The following is a 23939-nucleotide window of genomic DNA, read 5'->3' as shown; positions in this document are numbered from 1 at the left end:
CATAGCATAACATGATATAGCATAGCATAACATATAGCATAGCATAACATGAAATAACATAGCATAACATGATATAGCATAGCATAACATGATATAACATAGCATAACATATGCATATAACATATAACATAGCATAACATGAAATAACATAGATGATATACATAGCATAACATAACATAGCATAACAATAGCATAGCATAACATGCATAGCATAACATGATAGCATAGCATAGCATAAATATATAACATATGAAATAAATATAGCATAACAGTATAATATGACATAACATAGTAAAACATAATATGGCAGCCATTATGGACATTGCCATGGTAATGATGTGATAGGAGACGTTGCCATGGTGATGATGTGTGAGAAATCCGACTGAGAGAGAGATTTAGGAGTAATGATAAGTAGGAATCTTAAGCCAAGTAAACAATGTGTTTTTGCTCGTAACAAGGCTAATAAAGTACTTGGGTTCATACAAAGGAGTGTTAGTTACAAGACTAGAGAGGTCATCGTAAAACTATATCTTGCCCTTGTTAGACCTCACATGTATTACGCAGTTCAATTCTGGTTACCGTACTACAGAATGGATATAGAATCCCTAGAAAGAATTCAGAGGAGAAAGACAAGACTAATCCCGGGCATTAGGAACCTTGAGTATAGAGACAGGTTAAAGCATCTTAATTTGCACTCCCTCGAGAGACGTAGAGTGAGGGGCGATATGATAGAGGTCTACAAATGGAAGTCAGGGCTAAACAAAGGGGACATGACAAAGGTACTCAAACTATCCAACCAGGAGCGAACTCGTAACAATGGTTTTAAATAAGACAAATTTAGATTTAGGCGCGAGATAGGTAAACAATGGTTTGGAAACAGAGTAGTGGATGAGTGGAACAAGTTACCAAACATCATCATTAACTCTAATAAGCTGGATAGCTTCAAACAGAGGCTGGATGGATATATGAGCTATAGGGGTTGGGTGTAAACGGGACTGACCAGTATAGACCCGCTGCTGTTTCCTCCATTCTTATGTTCTTATGATAAGAGACGTTGTCATCGTGATTATGTGCATTAAGTGGTTAAGGTAGTAGGCAGGGAGGTCCTGGGAAGATATTGGAAGCATAATGTGTTGTTTAATGGTGGACCCTGCTGCCATGTGACCAAGTCCCAGGTTGATGATCTGACTTTCTGCCTCATTTACACACAATTGCAGGGTCACAATTGATCTTTTTTTAAATATTTGTATTTCTTTATAGTTCTTTATTATTATTATTATTAAATTTTCATCCCCCAGGCCCGGATGTGGGTCAATGACCTGTGCACGGGTGGGTTAATCCCCGTAAAAAAAAGGGGGGGGGGTAGGGTGGGGAGATCAAGTTGTACAAATCAGGCTGGGAAGGTTAAGTTTTCGAGGTCAAGCTGAAGAGATTAAGTTGGGGGGTTAAGTTGGGGAGGTAACATTATGGAGGTCAAGCTGGGGAGTTTAAGCTCAGTTTTTTGGACACCACACACACACACTGTCTCAACAAACTTGTACTTGGCTATACTCACAAACCAGTCGACCTTAAACAATATTAAAATACAATGAAGTCACCCCCCCGCCCCCGCCATCCCAAATTGGCCAAAACAGATTCTTCTCAAATTTAGATCAGAATAGATAATAAACCAGTCTTCAGGGTTTATTAATGTACAAGTTCTTAGGTATGATAAACTGACTATCAAATTACAAGTCTATTTTTTTTATTAGCCATTCTGTAGCCACCGTGTGTGGAACTAATTTACTGAGTATGATAGAACAACGATAACACTAAATTGTCTTGTTTCAACGATGCCTTTAAAAAAAAACCCTAAAACAACTGCAGAAATCAACACTAATATATCAGGGAGGAAAAACAAATTCTATAAACTTTGGATAATTTTATTAGTTTTATGTACACGTATTTTGGGCTATTGTTTAGAATATTCTTCCGTCGACGCCCTCTATGTCTGGCGCCTCGTTGACCTTGTGTAGCAGCTCCACGCGGTGTATTCTCAACAGTGTGTGTGTCTCGCGCTCGACTAATGGGGGAGATGGACACGTGGGTAAAGATCTCTTGAGAATAGGGAATTATCCTTAAATCCCACACACAAAAATAGGGAATTTAATGAATAATCCCACAAAAATAGGGAATTAAATAAAATAATCCCACAAAAATAGGGAATTGAATATTAAATCTCACAAAAATAGGGAATTAATCCTAAAATTCCATGAAAATAGGAAATTAAATCCTAAATTCCCACAATATTAGGTTAGGTCACTTTGGTTAGTAGGTTAGGGTAGGTATGTTAGGTTAGGTAGGTTAAGATAGGTATGTTAAGTTAGGTAGGTTAAGTTAGGTAGATTAAGTTAGGTAGGTTACGTTAGGTAGGTAAACTCGGTAAAAAAACTACCGTTCCAATTCCAGCACAAAACAAACTGACACTACAAACGAAGTGTTTCAAAAAGGCCCCTGAGGCATTCCTCGCACTAGTAGCCCTGCTCGTGTATGGGTTCAGCCACACGAGCTTCAAACAAGTGATCGGCACTCAGACACGAATCAAGAGTTAATGCTGCCAGACTAACACAACATGAAACTTGATCGGAACTCTTTGCCTCATTTCTCCAGGTCGAATACACATTGTGAGCAGTGTTGTAGCAGCCTAATATTGTGATTTACGTAATTAGTGCTACCAACATTTCCTGATATCTTATATAAATGTGTATGTTATATGAACTGTAGAGCTGTTCAGATGTTTCGGAACAGTATGGTATATTTTACAATACTAATAATGACATTAGCCCAAAGTGAAGTAGTAATACAAATACAGATTCAATATTCGGTTACAAAATAATCTTCTACCTTTACTATATCCACGAATTCTGTCAAACATATAATGTATTCCTATATGGCAACTCATCCACTCCCATGGTTACTGTAGTCCGCGGTGTGTGGAACATTTAATATAACATACAGTTTAACTTATCTAGATACTCTGACATTCTCCAGTCATATTCTAAGTAATTCAATATTGTCAATGAAATAGCTAATTTAGGCCTACCAACTTAAGTACAAAATGTCCCACATTCAGGCCTAACAATCCTCGCAAGACAACGGGAATGTTCAGTTGGGAAATCATCGGACCTCACCTGTAGGGCAGGTTTTTTCCTAGCGTATATTAGTGGATAGGTGGGTTAGGTTAAGTTAGGGTAGGTTAAGTTGGGTTAGGTTAGTATTAAGGTACAGGTATTGTATTTGCTAACCAGGTAAAATAAGTGAGGGTTCCTAATCTTCACAATATCCCAGAAAATACAACAAACACACAAACACACTCAACTTACATTTTGTTTTCCTCGAGTTTTTCCGCCTTCTATTGTAGAAGAAAATGCGGCAATGTGAGAGAGACTTTTCCACAACAGTCGCTTCCACATTGACCAAGTCCTTGTGTAGAAGAGGACGTCCAAGTAGGGTGAAGTCTCTACCACCAACCGCAAGTATCTGAGGACAGGTTACATCACAAACACATTACCACTAAGTGTTAATATCTGAGGACAGTTTACATCACATTAAAATAAATACTGTACTGTATTACTCCCAATAGCCGGAACAATTGCTGCGGTGTCGGGTTTGAGAGATTTTCTTATCTGCAGAATTTTCCCCGGTATTGGTGAATGTTTCCGCATCTTAACTACACATCTCACACACAGACCGTCGTTACAGAGGCTAACTACAGTCAGACAGATACAGAGCTGTATTTATATATGTAAACACTACTGTACACGTACAGTATGTTGTAAATAAACAAAACATAAGACTAGTACTGTATAGTACACTATACTGTACTGTACTCACCAGCAGATTATGTTGTCTTGAGCTAGTGATGCAGGCAGGCCATTTGGTGATGCAGGATGGCCTGCTTTGTCCTGTACAGTACCACCTACTGTGGCAGCTGGTGCTAACTGTCACTGTTGTCTCCACCATGAAGGAGGGGTTGCACATGCAGTGTACTATACACCCTCTACACACTAGCCTACAGTAGGCTAACTGTTCATAATCCATTCTGCTATGTACAGTACTGTGGTACTTTTAGAATGAATGTACAATACAGTATAGGTAACTGTAATAGCCTTTTACATCTTAACACTTCTGTAATGGTATTATTGTACTGTACTGTAACACAAGCACAAGCACTGAGAGCCTACCCGCCCACGTGCTTGGCATGTGTCGGTGCACGATGCAATGTCTCGGAAATTTGTGTGAATGCCCAAAACAGAGAAATTTTTCTCAGAACGTTAAAAAAAAATCCAGGTAATGGAGAGTTCCGGGGATTGAAGATTGGCTAACAGGGAGACTACTGTACTTTACGTGCCATCCTCAGTAGATGTTTATATACACATGCTTGTACAGTACTGAACGAATCTGTACTAAATTAATTCAAATGAAACCACATCTCTACTTAAACAGTACCAGCAGGCCATCCATAGTAATAAATAAGACAGAGTATTATGTAACATCACTACAGTATACAGAGGGTCCCTGACTTACAAATGAAAGAGGTTAAACTTGAAATTTACAGTATTTTATTTACCTGATGACTTATTTTTTTAACTTATTTTTTTTTTAGGGGGAATAGCCTACCCGGGCACAAGTCATCGACCCACAACAGGGCCCGGGGAGCGAAAAAATAAAAGTAAAAAAAATTAAGGGCAGAAGAGAAAAAGATTATATTAAACTACACCGTGAAGATGCTGGAAAGCCATCTTTTTAAAGTGAGACAGATTGTATAAGTATGGAAACACAGAAAAAGGCAGAGCATTCCACAGTTTAGCTGTGTGAGGAAAGAAGGAGGTACTATAACGGGTTATTATAGTGTGACCGACAGCCACAGAGAAACGGTTGGCACCGCAGGCAAGACGTGTGTTATGAGCCCACGGCCTTGCCGGCGGTACACAGGATGCCAAATCCACTGAACATTGCCCGTTAAAGTACCTGTAAAAGAGAGAGAGTGAAGCAATATTGTGGTGAAGAGAAAGGGAAGAAAGATTATCAACTAAAGGAGGAGAGTTAATAAGACGAAATGCCTTTGATTCCACCCTACCTAACAGTTGAAGAGCCACCCCAGATATGAGAGCAGTACTCCATGTTAGGACGAATGAATCCCTTATACACTTGAAGCAAATGCTCAGGAGTGAAGTACCTACGGCATCTGTACACCATTCCCAGCTTTCGGGAGGCAGATTTAGCAATGTTGAGGATGTGTGGCTTCCATGATATATTAGAGGAAATGGTGAGGCCTAGCATATCTATTTTAGAACTCGGTAGAATGAATGCATCCTGAAATGTGATTGGTGGGAGATCTTCTATTTTGGAAAGAGTAATTGGTAAATACTGAGTTTTATTACTATTGAATTTAACCAAGTTTCTACCTCCCCATTCGGAGATGCTGCACAGATCCGCATTGATAGATATCAGCTCTAGAAACAGATCTAGTTTGAGAGTTAGGAGGAAGGGGAAAATGTGAAGAAGAGTGAAGAGTAGAATCATCAGCGTAAGAATGGATAGAATTAGTTGTAGTGTGAAGTAAATCATTGATAAAAAGAAGGAAGAGAGTTGGTGAAAGAACAGAACCCTGTGGGCCACCACTATTGGTAGAGAGCGAGAGATCGATCCCTCGACAACAACTGCCATGAATCGGTTCTCAAGGAAGCTAGAGATGAGAAAACAAAGTGGGGGAGAGAAACCATAAGAGGGAAGCAAAGATTTGTGCCACTTACTGTATTTTATCATTCTATTTCTTCTTTTCTCTTAAATTAAGTGATTTTAGATGTATATAAGGACTTAGGCTATGATATAGCGGGATTTTAAACATTGTTCTATAAGTACAGTATGAACATAGTATGTGTTCCAACTTAAGAACATCCTCAGGAACAGAACCCCCTGTATAAAATTATACTGAGGGAAATACAAAATGGATGTCACCCGTCAGATATCACTCACGATGTGGATGGGATGACAGAACGCCCCACAAGTTTGTCATCATCCAACTGCACGACTCCCTTAAAAGATATCTCGACACCCTGAATGAACTGAACCAAACCAGGGTGAATAAACTAGTAATTAAAACAAGCACACCCTAAGTATTCACCTGCAGAAACACCCTCCCTACCTTAACCACCCAAACTATCCCTCAGGTCATATAGAAACACAAGAATTTCGAATGGTCTAGTTTGCGGCCTTGACAACATCACTTATCTCCACACTGGTTAAAACTACCAAGACTAATTTGATGTTCTGTTTGTCACCTCCAACCTGTCAACACTAAGTGAGAGCCTAGAGTAATGGAGCAAGGAAACAGTGTGGTGGTGGATATCTTACCACATTAATTAACACAAGTATCATTCATTCCACAAGTATAAAAGGTAAACTCAAGGTGTAATACAGATACAGTAAATGTTTATTTGTTCGTTATTTAATACTTAATACCCCGAGGAACCTTTGAAGATACTGTAAGTACAGTATAGTCAAACAGTAGTGGTATGTATATGTAAAATTAACACTATACTTTCCTTGTGAGTATGATGCTAATTGTCTTACATACAGTAGAGAAGAGAAGGGACCACCTAAGCAAGCCTATACTACATCATGCTGCCAAGGTATCCTAAATAAAGTCACACATGGTATTGTATTACATGGTCTAAATAGTCACCATCATTTTAGGGTTATTGTCCAAGGTTGTGTGTGTTAGCTGAGGTTATCTGATGGCAGCTCTTCATGGCTCTTGTAGTCTCTCTTGTCAGGCTCCTAACTCTTCTTACAACCTCTCCCCCTGTACTTGTTGACCTGCCCCTGGTTCTCCTACTCCTGCATCTCTTGACCCAGTTAGTCTCCTCCATTCTCTCTCTATAAGCCATTAGTTGGGGGGAGTTTCCACATCAAACAGACCCTTGATATAATGGACCTTCATTAGATGGAGGTTTCACATCTAACGGACCCTCGACATAATGGACTTTCCTCTCCAAATACAGTCCGTTAAACAGAAATTTCACTACTCTCAATAACATCAGTCAACAATTATGTACTACAAGGAAGATTCCACATAAGAAGCCTCCAATAAGATAGAGAATTGTTCTAACATAAAGGCTATCAGATGCTTCACACTAGTTCTGAATACATTAAATGAAATCCTTCTACTACACACATATTACTAACAGAGGGATGGATGAATGTTGTCGAATCCCAGGTTGTGTCTCACCTTCTCCAACCTGAAGGTGTCGCCTATGGTGGGTGCGAAGGGTCCCTGTACCACCACCAGATCTTCAGCAGTTACCAGGTGCTGTTTGCCCTGTAGGTAAATGACGGCAAACAGACGTCCGTGTTTGTTTTCGCCGATCTGGTCGTTCACTCGTTGTATCGCATCTGTCCGGGACACGACAACGCAATTAATTATATATAAGGTTTTGATTCCCAGCTACAACAACAATGACACAACTACCAATGTCACAATCACCAACAACCCAACAACTACCATTACCGCTTATATAACAACCACAACCACCAACACCCCACACGAACAATACTATAACACCTTGACACGCACCTCGACTGGATGAACACGACAACGCACTTTAAAATTCGATCTATTCTTGTGACTATTGAAGGTTGACTCATTGTTAATCCTCTACAAGTACTTCGATGGATTACATTCCACTTGGACGATCAATCTGTTTTATGCTATTTAACCTGACCTGACCTGACCTCGCCTAGCCTGACCTATCAAAACCTAACCTCACCTAGCCTGACCTATCAAAACCTAACCTAACCTAGCCTAGCCTGACCTGACCTATCAAAACCTAACCTAACCTCACCTCCAAATACAGTAAAGTGATTAATCTTTAGGTGAAATAAGCTAGGGGACGAGGAGGAACATTCAGATTAGATTAAGTTTGGTGAAGTTAAGTTACGCAAGGTTAGGGTAGATTAAGTCAGTGTGCAATTGTTTATTTTTTCGATGATGTAAGCTGGAGGGGCAGGGGAGAGGGGAGATGAGGGGGAGAGATGAAGGGGTGAGGGGAGGGGGAGAAAGGGAGAGGGGAGAAATGGGGAGGGGGAGGAATAATCCCCCATAATCCAATACGTACATTTGGTTAGCTCCTCCTCTGCCTCGGGGGTGTGTTCAACAACCTCCTGCTCCACCACACTAGGTTGAACACTCGTCCGCAATACTGCTGGTGTGGCGCGAGTCCTCAGTCCTCTAACTTGTGACGCCAGGGACAATTTTCCTCTTGTTTCTCTTAACATAGTGTCTGAAATAGGGAAAAAACACTGTACTGTATCTTTCATTACTGTATTATTGGGTAAAATTATCATTTCGGTCATGCATTTATTTGGAAGTGAGAATTGTTCAAAACACATCAAAAACCACCAGAAAAACATAGGGTTAATATTGACGACTGACCCGTGGATGAGTGATTTGTTTTACTGTTTATTTTCATACTTTATTTTCATCAGTGAGTTCTGATATGATAACCATTTCTTGTGCAAATGTTTTGTTTTGTAGATAATTAGGCGCCTAAGATGCACTACTTTGTCTTCCCGGCAGTAATACGGCCGCGCTCGCTCTTCATTCCCGCGCCAGTTTCACGTGGCGTGTGAAGGTAGTTGCCGGTGTTGTGCTACAGGTCTAGTGGTTATAAAGGAACTTGGCTTGAAAATGCCAAGATTAAACCCACTTTTATTTATAAACATCTTTCTAATCAAGTAATTTTCACAGCAATACTGTCAAACCGAGCTGTGTGCAAAGTCTGTTGTATATGACATCTTTCAAAACACTCCGCCTCCCGGACTGCATAAGTGTCGATGTTGCCGGCTGGTCTCACGTCCAGAAAAAACCTCAAATTACACCATATTTTATTAAGTTCTCTCTGTTTAATATAGCAGAGGTCTGGGTAAGGAAGTTAGGTAGGTTTGTTTGGTTAGGTTGGTTAGATGTGTTTTTCATACCGACTGAGGTTAGGTTATGTTTAGTTTAGAAATAAACATTTTTTAACATATTTGCACAACTACACCAGTAGCCACTATAAAAAACAGTGAAATTACGGCATTTTTAAAATCATTTCCGATGAAAAGTTGACCACGGGTCAGTCGTCAACAATTAACAAATATAATTTCAACCTAACCTAACCTACCCCAACCTGACGTGACTTAACCTAAACATAAAATCCTAAATTCACGAGTCAGTGTTCCAGAGTATTACACAGCTATGATACCCGTACTGTTGATACTGTAATGTAAGTTACAAATACCATAGTTAAGTGATCAACAATGGTACTCTTGATATTGTGTTGTTATCCCCTCGTGTATGTGGTCTAATTGATACACCCCATTTCGGCGCCAATATCAAATCCGTTTCGTCATCACTAACAGTCGCTGGTAATAGTCACAGAATGTAAGTTATTATTTTACACTAATACTTAAACATGTATACAGACGACTCGAGAAGTATTACTATCCATGAATATTAATTATTTAATAAAAAAAACGGTTAAAACATTGGTAAATAAACAAAATACAGAGCAAATGAAGGTTATTTAGCACCAGAGAATAAACCACCGAGCAGTGAGATGATTAACGTTATTATCAGTTAAGGTGTAGAAGAGGGTCACCACCAGAAGGTCTATTTTCCTGTGCTTATTGTTTGGATGATTTTAAGTATATTAAAAGAAAAGACAACTTCATATTATGATTTGAAGTATTTTTTTAGCGGGCATTAAAATTACATCTCTAGATGGTTTTGTGACGCCACATTATTTTTCTTACCTTTAAAAAGTCGGGCAGCTATATGCTCGTCTTTAATGAATTGTCTTAGTACTTTTTATTATTTTCTATCCCCGGCAACAGTTATTTTCGTGTATATATTGATGGGAATGAACGTGGTGACGAAACGGGTAAGGCAGTGGTGACGATATGGACAGCCCCCAGTCTAACAGTTTAAGTGGTAGACTATAGAACACGAGTATAATTAAACCTCAATTACATCATATTTAACACCTTCCTGGTGCCTAATATTAACTATAATTAATAACTCACTATTACTGTATATAAATAAAACTGTAATTCATCTCACCAGTGTTAAATAAAGGCCTGAGAGCCATTAATGTTGGCCTCACATACCGGCCAGCAACACCAGCCAACGCCATGTTGTTGTTCTGCTGAAGAGCGAAAACAACTCGGCCCAGTGGATAGACAGGGAGGCAAGAATAGACAGAGGGAGGAATAGACAGATAAGATAGATGGAGGGATAGATAAAGGTCTTATTGGATCCTTAATTAATGCATTTTTTTTTAAATCTGAGGGTTGGCGGCCACAGTCCTCCACTCTAAACGTTCTCAGGTTATTTTTACCAATACTCCAAGGTTTTGTATCTCTGGGGACCAGGTTTTTAATTTCATTCATCCATCCTAGTCTCTGCCTTCCCTTGGCTCTCCTACCATCACCTTTACCCATTAATATCTCTACCATTATCCCTTGGCTCTCCTACCATCACCTTTACCCATTAATATCTCTACCATTATCCCTTGGCTCTCCTACCATCACCTTTACCCATTAATATCTCTACCATTATCCCCTGGCTCTCCTACCATCACCTTTACCCATTAATATCTCTACCATTATCCCCTGGCTCTCCTACCATCACCTTTACCCATTAATATCTCTACCATTATCCCCTGGCTCTCCTACCATCACCTTTACCCATTAATATCTCTACCATTATCCCCTGGCTCTCCTACCATCACCTTTACCCATTAATATCTCTACCATTATCCCCTGGCTCTCCTACCATCACCTTTACCCATTAATATCTCTACCATTATCCCTGGCTCTCCTACCATCACCTTTACCCATTAATATCTCTACCATTATCCCCTGGCTCTCCTACCCTTACCTTTACCCATTAATATCTCTACCATTATCCCTGGCTCTCCTACCATCACCTTTACCCATTAATATCTCTACCATTATCCCCTGGCTCTCCTACCATCACCTTTACCCATTAATATCTCTACCATTATCCCCTGGCTCTCCTACCATCACCTTTACCCATTAATATCTCTACCATTATCCCCTGGCTCTCCTACCATCACCTTTACCCATTAATATCTCTACCATTATCCCCTGGCTCTCCTACCATCACCTTTACCCATTAATATCTCTACCATTATCCTGTCATCACTAATTATATGACCAAAGTATCTCATTTTTATTTTTCTATACATATGAAGTATTTCTCTTGAAGTTTTTGCTAATCTTACTTATTCATTTATTTAGCTATGAATAGAGAATTTCGCAGATGTGCTGAATGGGTGTAAAGTGAAGAGGATAACCCATAAACTGTATAAGGCATGGGAGTATAAAGGGCCCTCCATGGTGTAAAGTGAAGAGGATAACCCATAAACTGTATAAGGCATGGGAGTATAAAGGGCCCTCCATGGTGTAAAGTGAAGAGGATAACCCATAAACTGTATAAGGCATGGGAGTATAAAGGGCCCTCCATGGTGTAAAGTGAAGAGGATAACCCATAAACTGTATAAGGCATGGGAGTATAAAGAGCCCTCCATGGTGTAAAGTGAAGAGGATAACCCATAAACTGTATAAGGCATGGGAGTATAAAGGGCCCTCCATGGTGTAAAGTGAAGAGGATAACCCATAAACTGTATAAGGCATGGGAGTATAAAGGGCCCTCCATGGTGTAAAGTGAAGAGGATAACCCATAAACTGTATAAGGCATGGGAGTATAAAGGGCCCTCCATGGTGTAAAGTGAAGAGGATAACCCATAAACTGTATAAGGCATGGGAGTATAAAGGGCCCTCCATGGTGTAAAGTGAAGAGGATAACCCATAAACTGTATAAGGCATGGGAGTATAAAGAGCCCTCCATGGTGTAAAGTGAAGAGGATAACCCATAAACTGTATAAGGCATGGGAGTATAAAGAGCCCTCCATGGTGTAAAGTGAAGAGGATAACCCATAAACTGTATAAGGCATGGGAGTATAAAGGGCCCTCCATGGTGTAAAGTGAAGAGGATAACCCATAAACTGTATAAGGCATGGGAGTATAAAGGGCCCTCCATGGTGTAAAGTGAAGAGGATAACCCATAAACTGTATAAGGCATGGGAGTATAAAGGGCCCTCCATGGTGTAAAGTGAAGAGGATAACCCATAAACTGTATAAGGCATGGGAGTATAAAGGCCCTCCATGGTGTAAAGTGAAGAGGATAACCCATAAACTGTATAAGGCATGGGAGTATAAAGGCCCTCCATGGTGTAAAGTGAAGAGGATAACCCATAAACTGTATAAGGCATGGGAGTATAAAGAGGCCCTCCATGGTGTAAAGTGAAGAGGATAACCCATAAACTGTATAAGGCATGGGAGTATAAAGGGCCCTCCATGGTGTAAAGTGAAGAGGATAACCCATAAACTGTATAAGGCATGGGAGTATAAAGGGCCCTCCATGGTGTAAAGTGAATTAAGACATACCAAGCCAAGCAGCAAGGGGGGTCTTTGTGTTGGTGCCCTTAATCCCTGTCCTGCTGTACTGCGCACATCATTGTCATTCCTATAAACCCCCTTTAATTCATATTACGCTACATAACATTCAAATCCACCGTGCTTGTAGTCTCAGAAAACGGGAAACATTGATAAAGACTAACTCACCTAATGAATGTTACGGAATTATTTGATGAATTGTACCCAACTACGGGTATATAATGTTAATCGTATGTACTCATAGCATTAAGGAGAACTCAAGGTACCTACAGGATGGTTGGGAAGGTCCAATTGATACGGACTAGTGTACTATAAGGGATAAGTGTAGATCGTAGTTTGAAGGTCATACTATGAACGTCTGTGAACTATTAGTGAACATAACTACTGCAGGTATCAGATTAAAATACAAGAGAACAATAGTCTGGTAAAAGGATAAATGTATCAGACCTATGTGAAGTGTTGGAAGTGATCCAGAAACTATGCTTCAAAGAAAATATCTTGTACACCTATGCCATGAAAATACGACACTAGGTCTTGTTCGGGTTGGCTCCTAGGCCGCCTCGGGCATACCGCCTTGATATTATAACCCAATGAATTTACCCAGGAACTAGCAAACCAGAACCTTACCTTAGTGTGTAATTTAGGATTACGATATGTATTTATAAAGCATAAGGTCACAATAGATAGGAAAATGGAGATGTGAGAACCATAAGAATTCAAAGTGAAATTTAAAGATTGGAAACTGTAGGCCTAAACAGAGAGGAGCGCGGGAGTCGGAGCATTATAGTGGATCCTATACCCAGCTCTGACCTACTGGACCAGCAAGACCAGCGCCTCACCAACCAGCTCCCTCAGAAAGCTCCTCGCCCTACAGGACCTCTGAGCAAGCTACTCCTCACCTAGTCACTCCTCAGTACTGCGCTGTACAACAATATATATACAGAAAGCACATTGTGAGTTTCTGTTCTACCTCATTCCTGAGTGTGAGATATCTACATGTACGTACGTTTGTGTGCCCATACTAAGAGAATTGACAACTGGCCACATACCGTACACTACAACATCACCCTTAGTGATGCCTCGACTTCTCCCAACACAGGTCAGTGCCCTTCATCATGCTTTATTCAGCCCTAAACAGACTTATCTAGCAGTATTTACATTAAAACCATGCCTGATGTTATAAAGTGAAGCCATAGTGTACTAGTGTGTGGTGACGAAAGCCCCTCAGGCTTTATTCTTAGTGATGCCTCCACTTCTCCCAACACAGGACGCGTTCTGAGCGCCTCTCGGGCATCAGCCATGACCACACTGTGAAGGCCAGTGGTCCTGCACCTCCACTGTGGATCTGTAGATACCCTGCATATCACCAGCCAGGATAGGAGAAGTTTAGCTGTCGCTACGTGGAGCGACTTCCTAATACCAGGCGTGGAACCAGTACTGGTATGATTACCTGGGAAGTATCCCATCTGCTCATCAAGAGAAGTGTAATGAAGATAATAGTTGTTCTCCTGACGAAGGCCAACTCTTTTTGTAATGTAACAGGTGATGTTATACTCTAACAGGTGGTGCAGTCTGACGTGTTTGGTGTTATAAGTTAGAAGGAATGACCGAGGAAAGGAGGGCAATGGTTGTTATGAGGAATGAGTATGTTAATGACACGTCTGTTGTTGAGCAGTGTAACTAAAATCATAGTTGTTCTTCTGAGGACGGCCAACTCTTCTGGTATTTTGACGGAATGCAATATGTTTTATAAGGAATAAATTAGTTAAGACATGTCATTGTTTCACCCTTCTTTCCCTTATCGATTTGGTCAATGAAAAACCCAACTCAATGCCTAGTTCACTCTGCCCGCTACCTAACGAGCTACATTCTGCCCAGATGGGTCTGGTGGCAGCGACCTTTAAAATTAAGACTATAGTTAAGTTATCCGCCCTTAGGCTTAGTGACCCCCAGTCTGGCAGTATTAATTGGTGGCTATAGCGGTGGGATGGTTTTTAATCATTGATCAAATCCGAGGGAATTGAAGCTGTGATTAAGTTACAGAAGTATTTTAATGATGGATTATCTGATTTTTGAGTGACACTTGCATGTGAATAACATTGATTGGGTACAGAAATGTCCGAAGAATTTTTGGAAGTTTAGACAGTACTGAAGTACTGTAATGTGGATCATTGCTTTGTTTTGTGTTTTACCCAGTGTTAATATTTATTATTAATTACAGAAGTTGTGGATTAACCTTGTGGGCGTTGAAGTAAGGGAGTCCACACTGTGTCGGAGAAGTGTCTCAAGTGGTTCACCTCTGATGTTTGTTAAGTGGTTCGCCTATTGAATGCCATAGGACTTTCGGTCTCCAGTTGATGTGAGTTACAATTTTTGGTGCCATGTTAAGATGTTGCATAGTGTTGTATTGTACCATTGATCAATTCAGGTTGTAGTAGTGCAGGAGAGTTTTTGTGTTAAGTGGTTCATATTTTTGTTTGGTCAAGTGGTAGCATTTTTAGGTCAAAATGATTAGGGCAGTAAAATTGGGTTACATGGGTGGTGACACAGCGAGAGAGATGCTTGAAGAGGCCATGGTAATCATCAACAGGCAACGGGTAGAGCTAGAGGAATTACAGAAACAGGTTAAGGAACTAAAACGAGAACTCCAGCATGCAAAGAACCCAAACAATGAGCAAGTGTCAGTTGTAGATGACACAACCCCACTCCATACGGATAAGCTAACATTGGAAGAATTGCAGAGCTTACAGGTAGACGAGGTCCTAAGTAAGTTTTTTCGGAAAGTTGAAAGATGTGTAACAGAGGATGAGGGAAGAATATCAACTGCCCTGAGTTGGATGGAAAACAGCGTGGCCAAGTTGGTACGGCCATTGTTAGTGGCAGTTAGTGAGGACTGGGACAGTTTCAGAAAGGTTATGTTAAGATTGAATTTAGGACCATCCACCGAAGATGAAGCATGGGAGGTGTTGAAACGAATCGTGTATAATGTGAATGATAATCCCCGATATTATGTATGTGACATGAGAGCGAGGTTGACAGTCATGGAGAAGAAGTTTGGAGTAATAACCACTAAAGATACTTACATAATGCAAAGACTGTACAGAGCTGTGCCTGAACCAATGCAGAGAGACTTAACCCCCTATACACAAGACTGCCGTACATTGGATTCATTTGTAAGAATGTTAGAGCGAAGTAGGAGTGAATATCTGGGTGGGGATAAAATGGACTTATATCACGTTAGACAATCCCGCCAGGAACAAGTACGACCCACGACAGTACCAGAGAATTATAGAGTTCAGGGAGACTACCATATGAACAAGACTGACGGAAGACGGGATCAGAACACGAGGTGGAAGGAGACTAACACTCAAGGTTGGACAGGGACTGAATGGTGTGGGTATTGTAGGAGGGATAGCCATAGCCCACATAATTGCCCCTCCAGGCCCAGACCAGGTTCATGTTATGCGTGCATGAGGATGAACTGTAGGAGTTTCTTTACCACTTGTCCAGGACGCCAAGCTAGGAATCACCCTCCGAGCCAATGACCACGACAACCTTTCCCACACAGTTCTCCATGTATTAAGTTACCTATATGTGGACATACTTGTATAGCGTTGGTTGATACGGGTAGTGAATCTACGATCATTAAAGAGTTTGGTGAGTGCCTTGAGGGTGGGGCCCATTAGGCCTTGTACCCAAAGATATGTAGCTATTAACGGGGAAGAGTGTAAGACCCAAGGCACTGTTGTCATCAGTGTACAGTTGTCCCGTAGGAAAAGAATCCGTCACCAAACCGTAATAGTGGAAGATAACATGTTGGATACTGATGTATTATAGGGAGCAGACATTTTAGGCAGATTTGGAGTTTGGTGGCATCAAGAAAAGAATCAGTTTGATAGGTTGATTTGTTTAATTATAAAGTTTTTGGTGGGAGGAGACAGTTGCTCAGGTGGTTTGTCGGATTTTTTTTTTTTTTGAGTGTTGACTTCACCAGTGGAAACGAAGTCACCTCGACATTTTAAATATCAGTTCTTACGAACTGAAGTCCGGAAATCCAGTTGTTGCATATGTTGTCGAAGGAAGAAATCTCAGGTTTTTATGTGTGTTGTTGGAAGTTTATTTTGGGTTGTTGACTCATTCCGGGTGAGGGAGACACCCCGCCCTTGAGTACCAGTTCTGCTGAACTGTGAGATAGAAAATCCAGGTTTGTGTTATGAGCCCCATTGTGTAATTATAGAACCACAGTTTTGTGTTGAAAAGGTGAATTATTATTGAAACGGAGTACCGTAGTAATCTGAGGAAGTGTCTGATGTAACTAATTCCCCATTCATAGACAAGAATTTATATTCCTTAGATATGTAATTTCATGCAGAGAACTTTTGTTGTGTATGTAATGTCAAAGGGTCACTGTTTATGTGTTGATGCCAAAAGTATGTTGAGGTAACACTCTGATGAACTGTTAGGAACATGTTCCTTATACTGTATTGTACTGAAATAACGGAATTGATAAGATGTTGCATGTATAGGTAACGGAGACCCGAGTATGAGAAGTTTAAGTCTCCTTATAGTTTCCTTTTAATGATATACTGTGTACCGAAGTAGCAGAATTGTAAGCTGTTGTCCGATGTATATGGTAGCGGAGACGCTTGTGGGAAACGTTTGTCTCCTTATGTTTTGTTTGATGTATTAAGATACTGTAATCACGAACTGTTAGGATGTTGTCAAATGTATGTACACTACAGCGTTAGTGCTTTTGCATATTATTCCGCATAATATGAATCTTTGGGAGGGGAAGGCTATGTACTGCGCACATCATTGTCATTCCTAAAAACCCCCTTTAATTCATATTACGCTACATAACATTCAAATCCACCGCGCTTGTAGAGTCTCAGAAAACGGGAAACATTGATAAAGACTAACTCACCTAATGAATGTTACGGAATTATTTGATGAATTGTACCCAACTACGGGTATATAATGTTAATCGTGTGTACTCATAGCATTAAGGAGAACTCAAGGTACCTACAGGATGGTTGGGAAGGTCCAATTGATACGGACTAGTGTACTATAAGGGATAAGTGTAGATCGTAGTTTGAAGGTCATACTATGAACGTCTGTGAACTATTAGTGAACATAACTACTGCAGGTATCAGATGAAAATACAAGAGAACAATAATCTGGAAAAAGGATAAATGTATCAGACCTATGTGAAGTGTTGGAAGTGATCCAGAAACTATGCTTCAAAGAAAATATCTTGTACACCTACGCCATGAAAATACGACGCTCGGTTTTGTTCGGGTTGGCGCCTAGGCCGCCTCGGGCATACCGCCTTGATATTATAACCCAATGAATTTACCCAGGAACTAGCAAACCAGAACCTTACCTTAGTGTGTAATTTAGGATTACGATATGTATTTATAAAGCATAAAGTCACAATAGATAGGAAATGGAGATGTGAGAACCATAAGAATTCAAAGTGAAATTTAAAGATTGGAAACTGTAGGCCTAAACAGAGAGGAGCGCGGGAGTCGGAGCATGCTCCGACTTCCAACACAGGTCAGTGCCCTTCATCATGCTTTATTCAGCCCTAAAAAGACTTATCTAGCAGTTTTTCCATCTTAAAACCTTGCCTGATGTTATAAAGTGAAGCCATAGTGTACTAGTGTGTGGTGACGAAAGCCCCTCAGGCTTTATTCTTAGTGATGCCTCCACTTCTCCCAACACAGGACGCATTCTGAGCGCCTCTCGGGCATCAGCCATGACCACACTGTGAAGGCCAGTGGTCCTGCACCTCCACTGTGGATCTGTAGATACCCTACATATCACCACCCAGGATAGGAGAAAATCACTGTATACTTGAGAAGTTTAGCTGTCGCTACGTGGAGCGACTTCCTAATACCAGGCGTGGAACCAGTACTGGTATGATTACCTGGGAAGTATCCCATCTGCTCATCAAGAGAAGTGTAATGAAGATAATAGTTGTTCTCCTGACGAAGGCCAACTCTTTTTGTAATGTAACAGGTGATGTTATACTCTAACAGGTGGTGCAGTCTGACGTGTTTGGTGTTATAAGTTAGAAGGAATGACCGAGGAAAGGAGGTCAATGATTGTTATGAGGAATGAGTATGTTAATGACACGTCTGTTGTTGAGCAGTGTAACTAAAATCATAGTTGTTCTTCTGAGGACGGCCAACTCTTCTGGTATTTTGACGGAATGCAATATGTTTTATAAGGAATAAATTAGTTAAGACATGTCATTGTTTCACCCTTCTTTCCCTTATCGATTTGGTCAATGAAAAACCCAACTCAATGCCTAGTTCACTCTGCCTGCTACATAATGACCCCAGCATCTGGCAGTATACTACGTTGTGATATGTTTACAATAATCTTGATTGACCTAGTTCTCAGACACTGATTGTATCATAAAGTTTAGAATTAAGGTATAAAGTTATAAGGCATGAAGTCACAATACCTAGGGAAATGATTTGTGTGTGGGGCCAGAATAAAGACTAGGTGATTAGAACACATTAGTAACCATAGGCCTCGTCTGACACACATACAGCCCCATAGAGCCAGTAATATGGAGACTTTTCATGTGTGTGTGAAAAGTTTACCCAAATGGAGGACGGTATGTGGTGTTGGGGATGCCGCCAGACCCAGGAAATGGCCAGTGTGTGAGGAGCCCCCAGTACAATACACAGTTATGGAATGAATGACATAATCCCTGTAGTGTGAGCTCAGACTTCATAAGGATCTCTGGATGACTCATAGTGAAGTTTGAGAGCTCAGGTGCTATAATGAGTTACCTTAGTTGGAGTACATAGTCTACCTCATACAGTACAGGTCTACAGTACAGAAGTATACCTGTTAGTTCCTTAGTAGACTACATTACCTGTCTAACTTTGTGAAGTGTGTAATTTTGTTCCTTCTATTCAGGTGCTAATGAATGACCTTAGTATCATTGACCTTAATGGGAGGTCATATTTTTGTACTGTAACTAAGTGTAATTGTATCGAATTGATTCTCGTATAAGACCAATGTTTATTAATAAATTAGATAAGAGTAATTATGTTTTAATCTTCCTTTCCACCATAAAATTTAATGAATAAGAAGTACTGAACCTAAGTCTATGAAGTAATATTATTGAATATTTGACCCAGCCAGAGGGGACCCAATGCACAAGATGTTAAGGATTAATTACCATCAATATAATTTCTATATGAATGTTTAATATCAACTCTGGTCTCTGATACAAGATATAAAATGCATAAAAAAAATGCCTGTCAAGTTTTCCTTCATATTTCATTTTAAATGGTTGAGAGAGTGAGACCCTGATAAAGCACATTTACAGACACCTGGATTAAGAACCCTGGTTTATTTTACCTGATGATTAAAGACCCTGATGTTACCCGAGACATTTAGGTTAGCTTAAGGTTTTGTTAGTTTGGATTAGGTTAGGTTATGTTAGGTTAGGTTAGGTTAGGTTATGTTATGTTAGGTTAGGTTCGGTTACATTATGTGAAGTGAACATCGAGGGATTTAATAATCATCGGGTAAAATAAACTGAGGTACCTAAAACACCACCACAGTACAGACGACCAATTATAGACTTATATCACTACTTTTAACAATCACAACACAGATGATTGTTGTTACTGTACTTTTAACAATCACAACACAGATGATTGTTGTTACTGTACTTTTAACAACCACAACACAGATGATTGTTGTTACTGTACTTTTAACAATCACAACTCAGATGATTGTTGTTACTGTACTTTTAACAATCACAACTCAGATGATTGTTGTTACTGTCCTTTTAACAATCATAACTCAGATGATTGTTGTTACTGTACTTTTAACAATCACAACACAGATGATTGTTGTTACTGTACTTTTAACAATCACAACATACAGATAAACACACTGACCCACACAATCTCAGTTTTATATATATTACGGGCTACAGGGACACATTACCCACTTCAATACTGTCAAGGGAACATTCAGAAATATAATAGGTGTTTTAATCACTACAGGTGTTACTCTAAAGAACGACCTACATTCCTGAGGCTTATCCACGAGTCTATTTATCCGTGAGTCTATTTATCCGTGAGTCTATTTATCCGCGAGTCTATTTATCCGTGAGTATTTATCTGCGATTCTATTTTTCCGTGAGTCTATTTTTACTCTTGTGTCAATTTTGTAGGCAGCTGTAGTTAAGACTTGTAGTTAGGACTTATAGTTAATTGGTTCGTTCGTATCTCTGAATGTTCGTAAGTTGAGAAACAGCTGTGTATAATATTAGCAGATAATATTTTTTTGGGGTTGAGAAGTTTGGAATTGTAGGTTAAGAAATAAACAATAAAATAATGATAAAAGATAATAAAATGAAATTAAAATCATAGTGAAACCTCCATCAAATGAAAGTCCATTATATCAAGGGTTCATTAGATGTAAAACCCCCATATTATGAACTATATAGAGAGAAAAGTTTGTTATGTGGAAGTTTCGCTGTATCACAAAATTACGAAGATAAGTGGACAAAACAAGGCCCTCTGATGTTTGTGTTCCCCCGACTCCCGTGACTAACAAAACACCTATATTTCGGCATCACAAAATACCATCAAACATTCTATTAATTAAAAGTACAGTAGCTAAAAGAACTATCTGTGCAAACTTCGAGGGAAACAATATGGACGATAAATTTTAAGTATATGAGGGCTGTCACTAGTCACACGTAAAATTTCGGAGTATGTAGACCTCCACCTGCACAGATAGTTGTTTTAGCTACTGTAAAATAATTTATTGAAGGTTCACAAGACAGCAAATTATACCTTCAGGACAATTATAATTTGAGCCTCAGGTACAAGATCAACTTGTTACTCTTCCCTCTCACACAGTTGTTCAATAAGAGTATGAATCCCTTTAGCCTAAATAAAATACTTCAACACATACATAATACAGTAACATTACTTGGGTCACTGTAAGAGTAACCACTGTATTAAGGAAGGCAGTTATTTATGTATTTAATAATTAACAAAATTATAATCAATTCACAACATAAAAAAAAACATTATTGAAAGACAGTAAATATTCTATAAGTTTTTATATAAAATTTCAACCAAGTTACCTGAAGTGTTGAAATATTATACTAAACTGCACCAATTACAAGTCAGATGCTAATGAACATCAAATATTACTGGGGACACATTTGATCCTTTCACTTGAGCAGTATTCTAATAAGCACACTCTATATACAGTATATTATTAAACACAAATTGCACTTTCTATCGTAAAAAACAACAACGATAACTTGTCAATAAAGGATGTCTTCCATGACGGCCCTGAACTGTTGCCATCATTAAGGTGATAAAAAACCCTTTCGTGATAAAGGTCTCAAACTGCGTGATACTGGAACACGCAGTCTACCCTACCATACCTTACCCTACCCTATCCAACCTTACCCTACCCTATCCAACCTTACCCTACCCTATCCAACCCTACCCTACCCAACCTTACTCTACTCTACCCAACCCTACCCCAGTACCTATCCTACCCTAAAAATACTTAAATACAGTACCAAATCGCTAAGAAAATTTTGATAGTACACATTCTAGACTGTTGGACAAATAGTAGACCATAAACTATTGCATAAATATGTTGTAAATCGGACGTTATATTATCACCCTAACCTAAACTACCTGTGTCATTCCTAAAACTGGTGAGGGAAGGATATGAAACAGCTAAACATGATGACAGATTAAAGCTTCTCTTACATTAATATTCTACAAAGAAGAAACACAATAGTCTCACTCAACCCCCCACAGACTAACACACAGCCTCACATATTTGCCACTGAAATATAAACAGTGATGCTATACTTGACAGGCATTCCGTGACTTATGTAAAGGTATACCAAGGGAGGTCTATTATTCATATTTGTCTTAGGGAGTCTTAATACAGTCACACACTAGTATATTATATAAACAATGAAGTAATTATAACTTGATGGATATTTAAGCCTGTGTTCAGAGCTCCATCGATGAACTCTAAAACACAGTGCCGGTATTTCACATTTTTTTATGGTAACGTCTTTGTGAACTTCGCATTGCAGTGTACAGTACAGGTGTCCCTTGATTCACAATAGGTTTATCAGTCATGAAAAATCCTTATTAAATTGAAGGATGACTGTACTCTTTCTAGAACACAGATAGAGCCTCAGTACAGCACATTATCCCTGATTTACAATAGAGTTGAACACCTGAAAACCCTAACGTAAATCAAATTAATGTAAATCTCGTGTCTTTTAACATGGGTTTTCAATGGAATATGTTCCCGACTTGTCCAACACAAAAAAAATAAATGATTCTACACAAATTAAATAAATACAAAAAACTAAACAACACTCACCAAATGATGGAGCGCTGACACCAACAGGACGCTTGCTGGCCATTTTCATAGTTACAGTACACTCACAGTCATCAAAACAGAGGAATAACAGCAAAGTATCACAGTGAACACATTACATGACACGAGCGAGAGCAGATACAATTACAGTACAATACGTTGAAACAAAGAGAGGAACTGTAGTACACATCGTGGCCATCAGACAGCATGCGGGTAGGTGACGCTGCGTGGAAGATGAAAAAGCAGTTCATGTGTACGTCGGCCAACACAGATTTGATAAGTGAAGGGAAAGATGAGCTTCCCCGTGTTTACATTCCACATGAGTGAGTTTAGCCTAACGATAACTATTGTTAACTTGGATTTTGCGTAATGTAAATCAAGCGAAGCCGTTAAAACCTGATTAACATTGACGTGGATGATCATAAATCGAGAGACACCTGTACTAAGATCTGTTAACCCTTACACGGCAAGTTAGATTAGTTAGGAAAGTTTAAATTAGGTTAGGTTATGTTAGGTTACACACCAGGTTAGGTTAGGTTACACGTCAGGTCACTGTAACTACCGCCCTTGTGTAAAAATAACAACAACAGTGAAAATTAAAACATCACCAAAGGTCATCACTGTTTTAAATGGAACACAAAATGGTTTTAGCTGCCAGTTAAAGGTTAATGGAGCAGTATATAATGGAACCTTCATCTAATGGACTACCTCTGTATATGGAGCGAGAAGTCCATTAAATCGAGGTTCAGTAAATATGAAACCCCCAAATAGTGAACTACTGTATATGGGGCGAGAAGTCCATTTGATCGAGGGTTTCAGTTGATAATGTTGTTTTTGAGAGCCTAAGGTCATCTTTGTTATGTCGTCTCAAAGAAGAACTATATATTGTTCAGTGTGTGGTTGTGTGTATGTAAGAATGATTTTTTTTTCCAATGGTGTCGTTCGATGTTGTTAGCTAAATGATT

At 39.5% G+C, this 23939-nt stretch overlaps 2 protein-coding genes across 4 annotated transcripts; one reads left to right on the top strand and one right to left on the bottom strand.

Moving 5' to 3' along the window:
• Positions 1 to 1908: 1908 nt before the first annotated feature.
• LOC121867713 (39S ribosomal protein L21, mitochondrial-like) lies at positions 1909 to 10251 on the bottom strand. Of its 2 annotated transcripts, none has more exons than XM_042367749.1 (5): positions 10145 to 10251; positions 8160 to 8324; positions 7274 to 7437; positions 3363 to 3519; positions 1909 to 2062 (listed from the first exon to the last, which is right to left on the bottom strand). In XM_042367749.1, exons 1-5 carry the CDS (start codon positions 10215 to 10217, stop codon positions 1959 to 1961), a joined length of 663 nt encoding a protein of 220 aa, XP_042223683.1. In that variant the 5' UTR covers positions 10218 to 10251; the 3' UTR covers positions 1909 to 1958. The 2 variants fall into 2 exon arrangements, with proteins under 2 accessions (XP_042223683.1, XP_042223684.1); XM_042367750.1 differs by lacking the exon at positions 10145 to 10251 and adding an exon at positions 9838 to 10003.
• Positions 10252 to 13519: 3268 nt separating this feature from the next.
• LOC121867712 lies at positions 13520 to 19621 on the top strand. Of its 2 annotated transcripts, XM_042367748.1 has the most exons (3): positions 13520 to 13663; positions 13832 to 14106; positions 14786 to 19621. In XM_042367748.1, the coding sequence occupies exon 3, from the start codon at positions 15072 to 15074 to the stop codon at positions 16107 to 16109; it is 1038 nt and encodes a 345-aa protein (XP_042223682.1). In that variant the 5' UTR covers positions 13520 to 13663; positions 13832 to 14106; positions 14786 to 15071; the 3' UTR covers positions 16110 to 19621. The 2 variants fall into 2 exon arrangements, with proteins under 2 accessions (XP_042223682.1, XP_042223681.1); XM_042367747.1 differs by lacking the exon at positions 13520 to 13663 and having other exon boundaries at positions 13670 to 14106.
• Positions 19622 to 23939: the final 4318 nt, after the last annotated feature.

The sequence above is a fragment of the Homarus americanus genome, unplaced genomic scaffold, assembly GCF_018991925.1.
Source record: "Homarus americanus isolate GMGI-L3 unplaced genomic scaffold, GMGI_Hamer_2.0 scaffold46583, whole genome shotgun sequence".
Taxonomy (NCBI): domain Eukaryota; kingdom Metazoa; phylum Arthropoda; class Malacostraca; order Decapoda; family Nephropidae; genus Homarus; species Homarus americanus.
The sequence above is the reverse complement of the archived record's forward strand: the minus strand, read 5'-3'. Positions and strand labels throughout refer to the sequence as shown.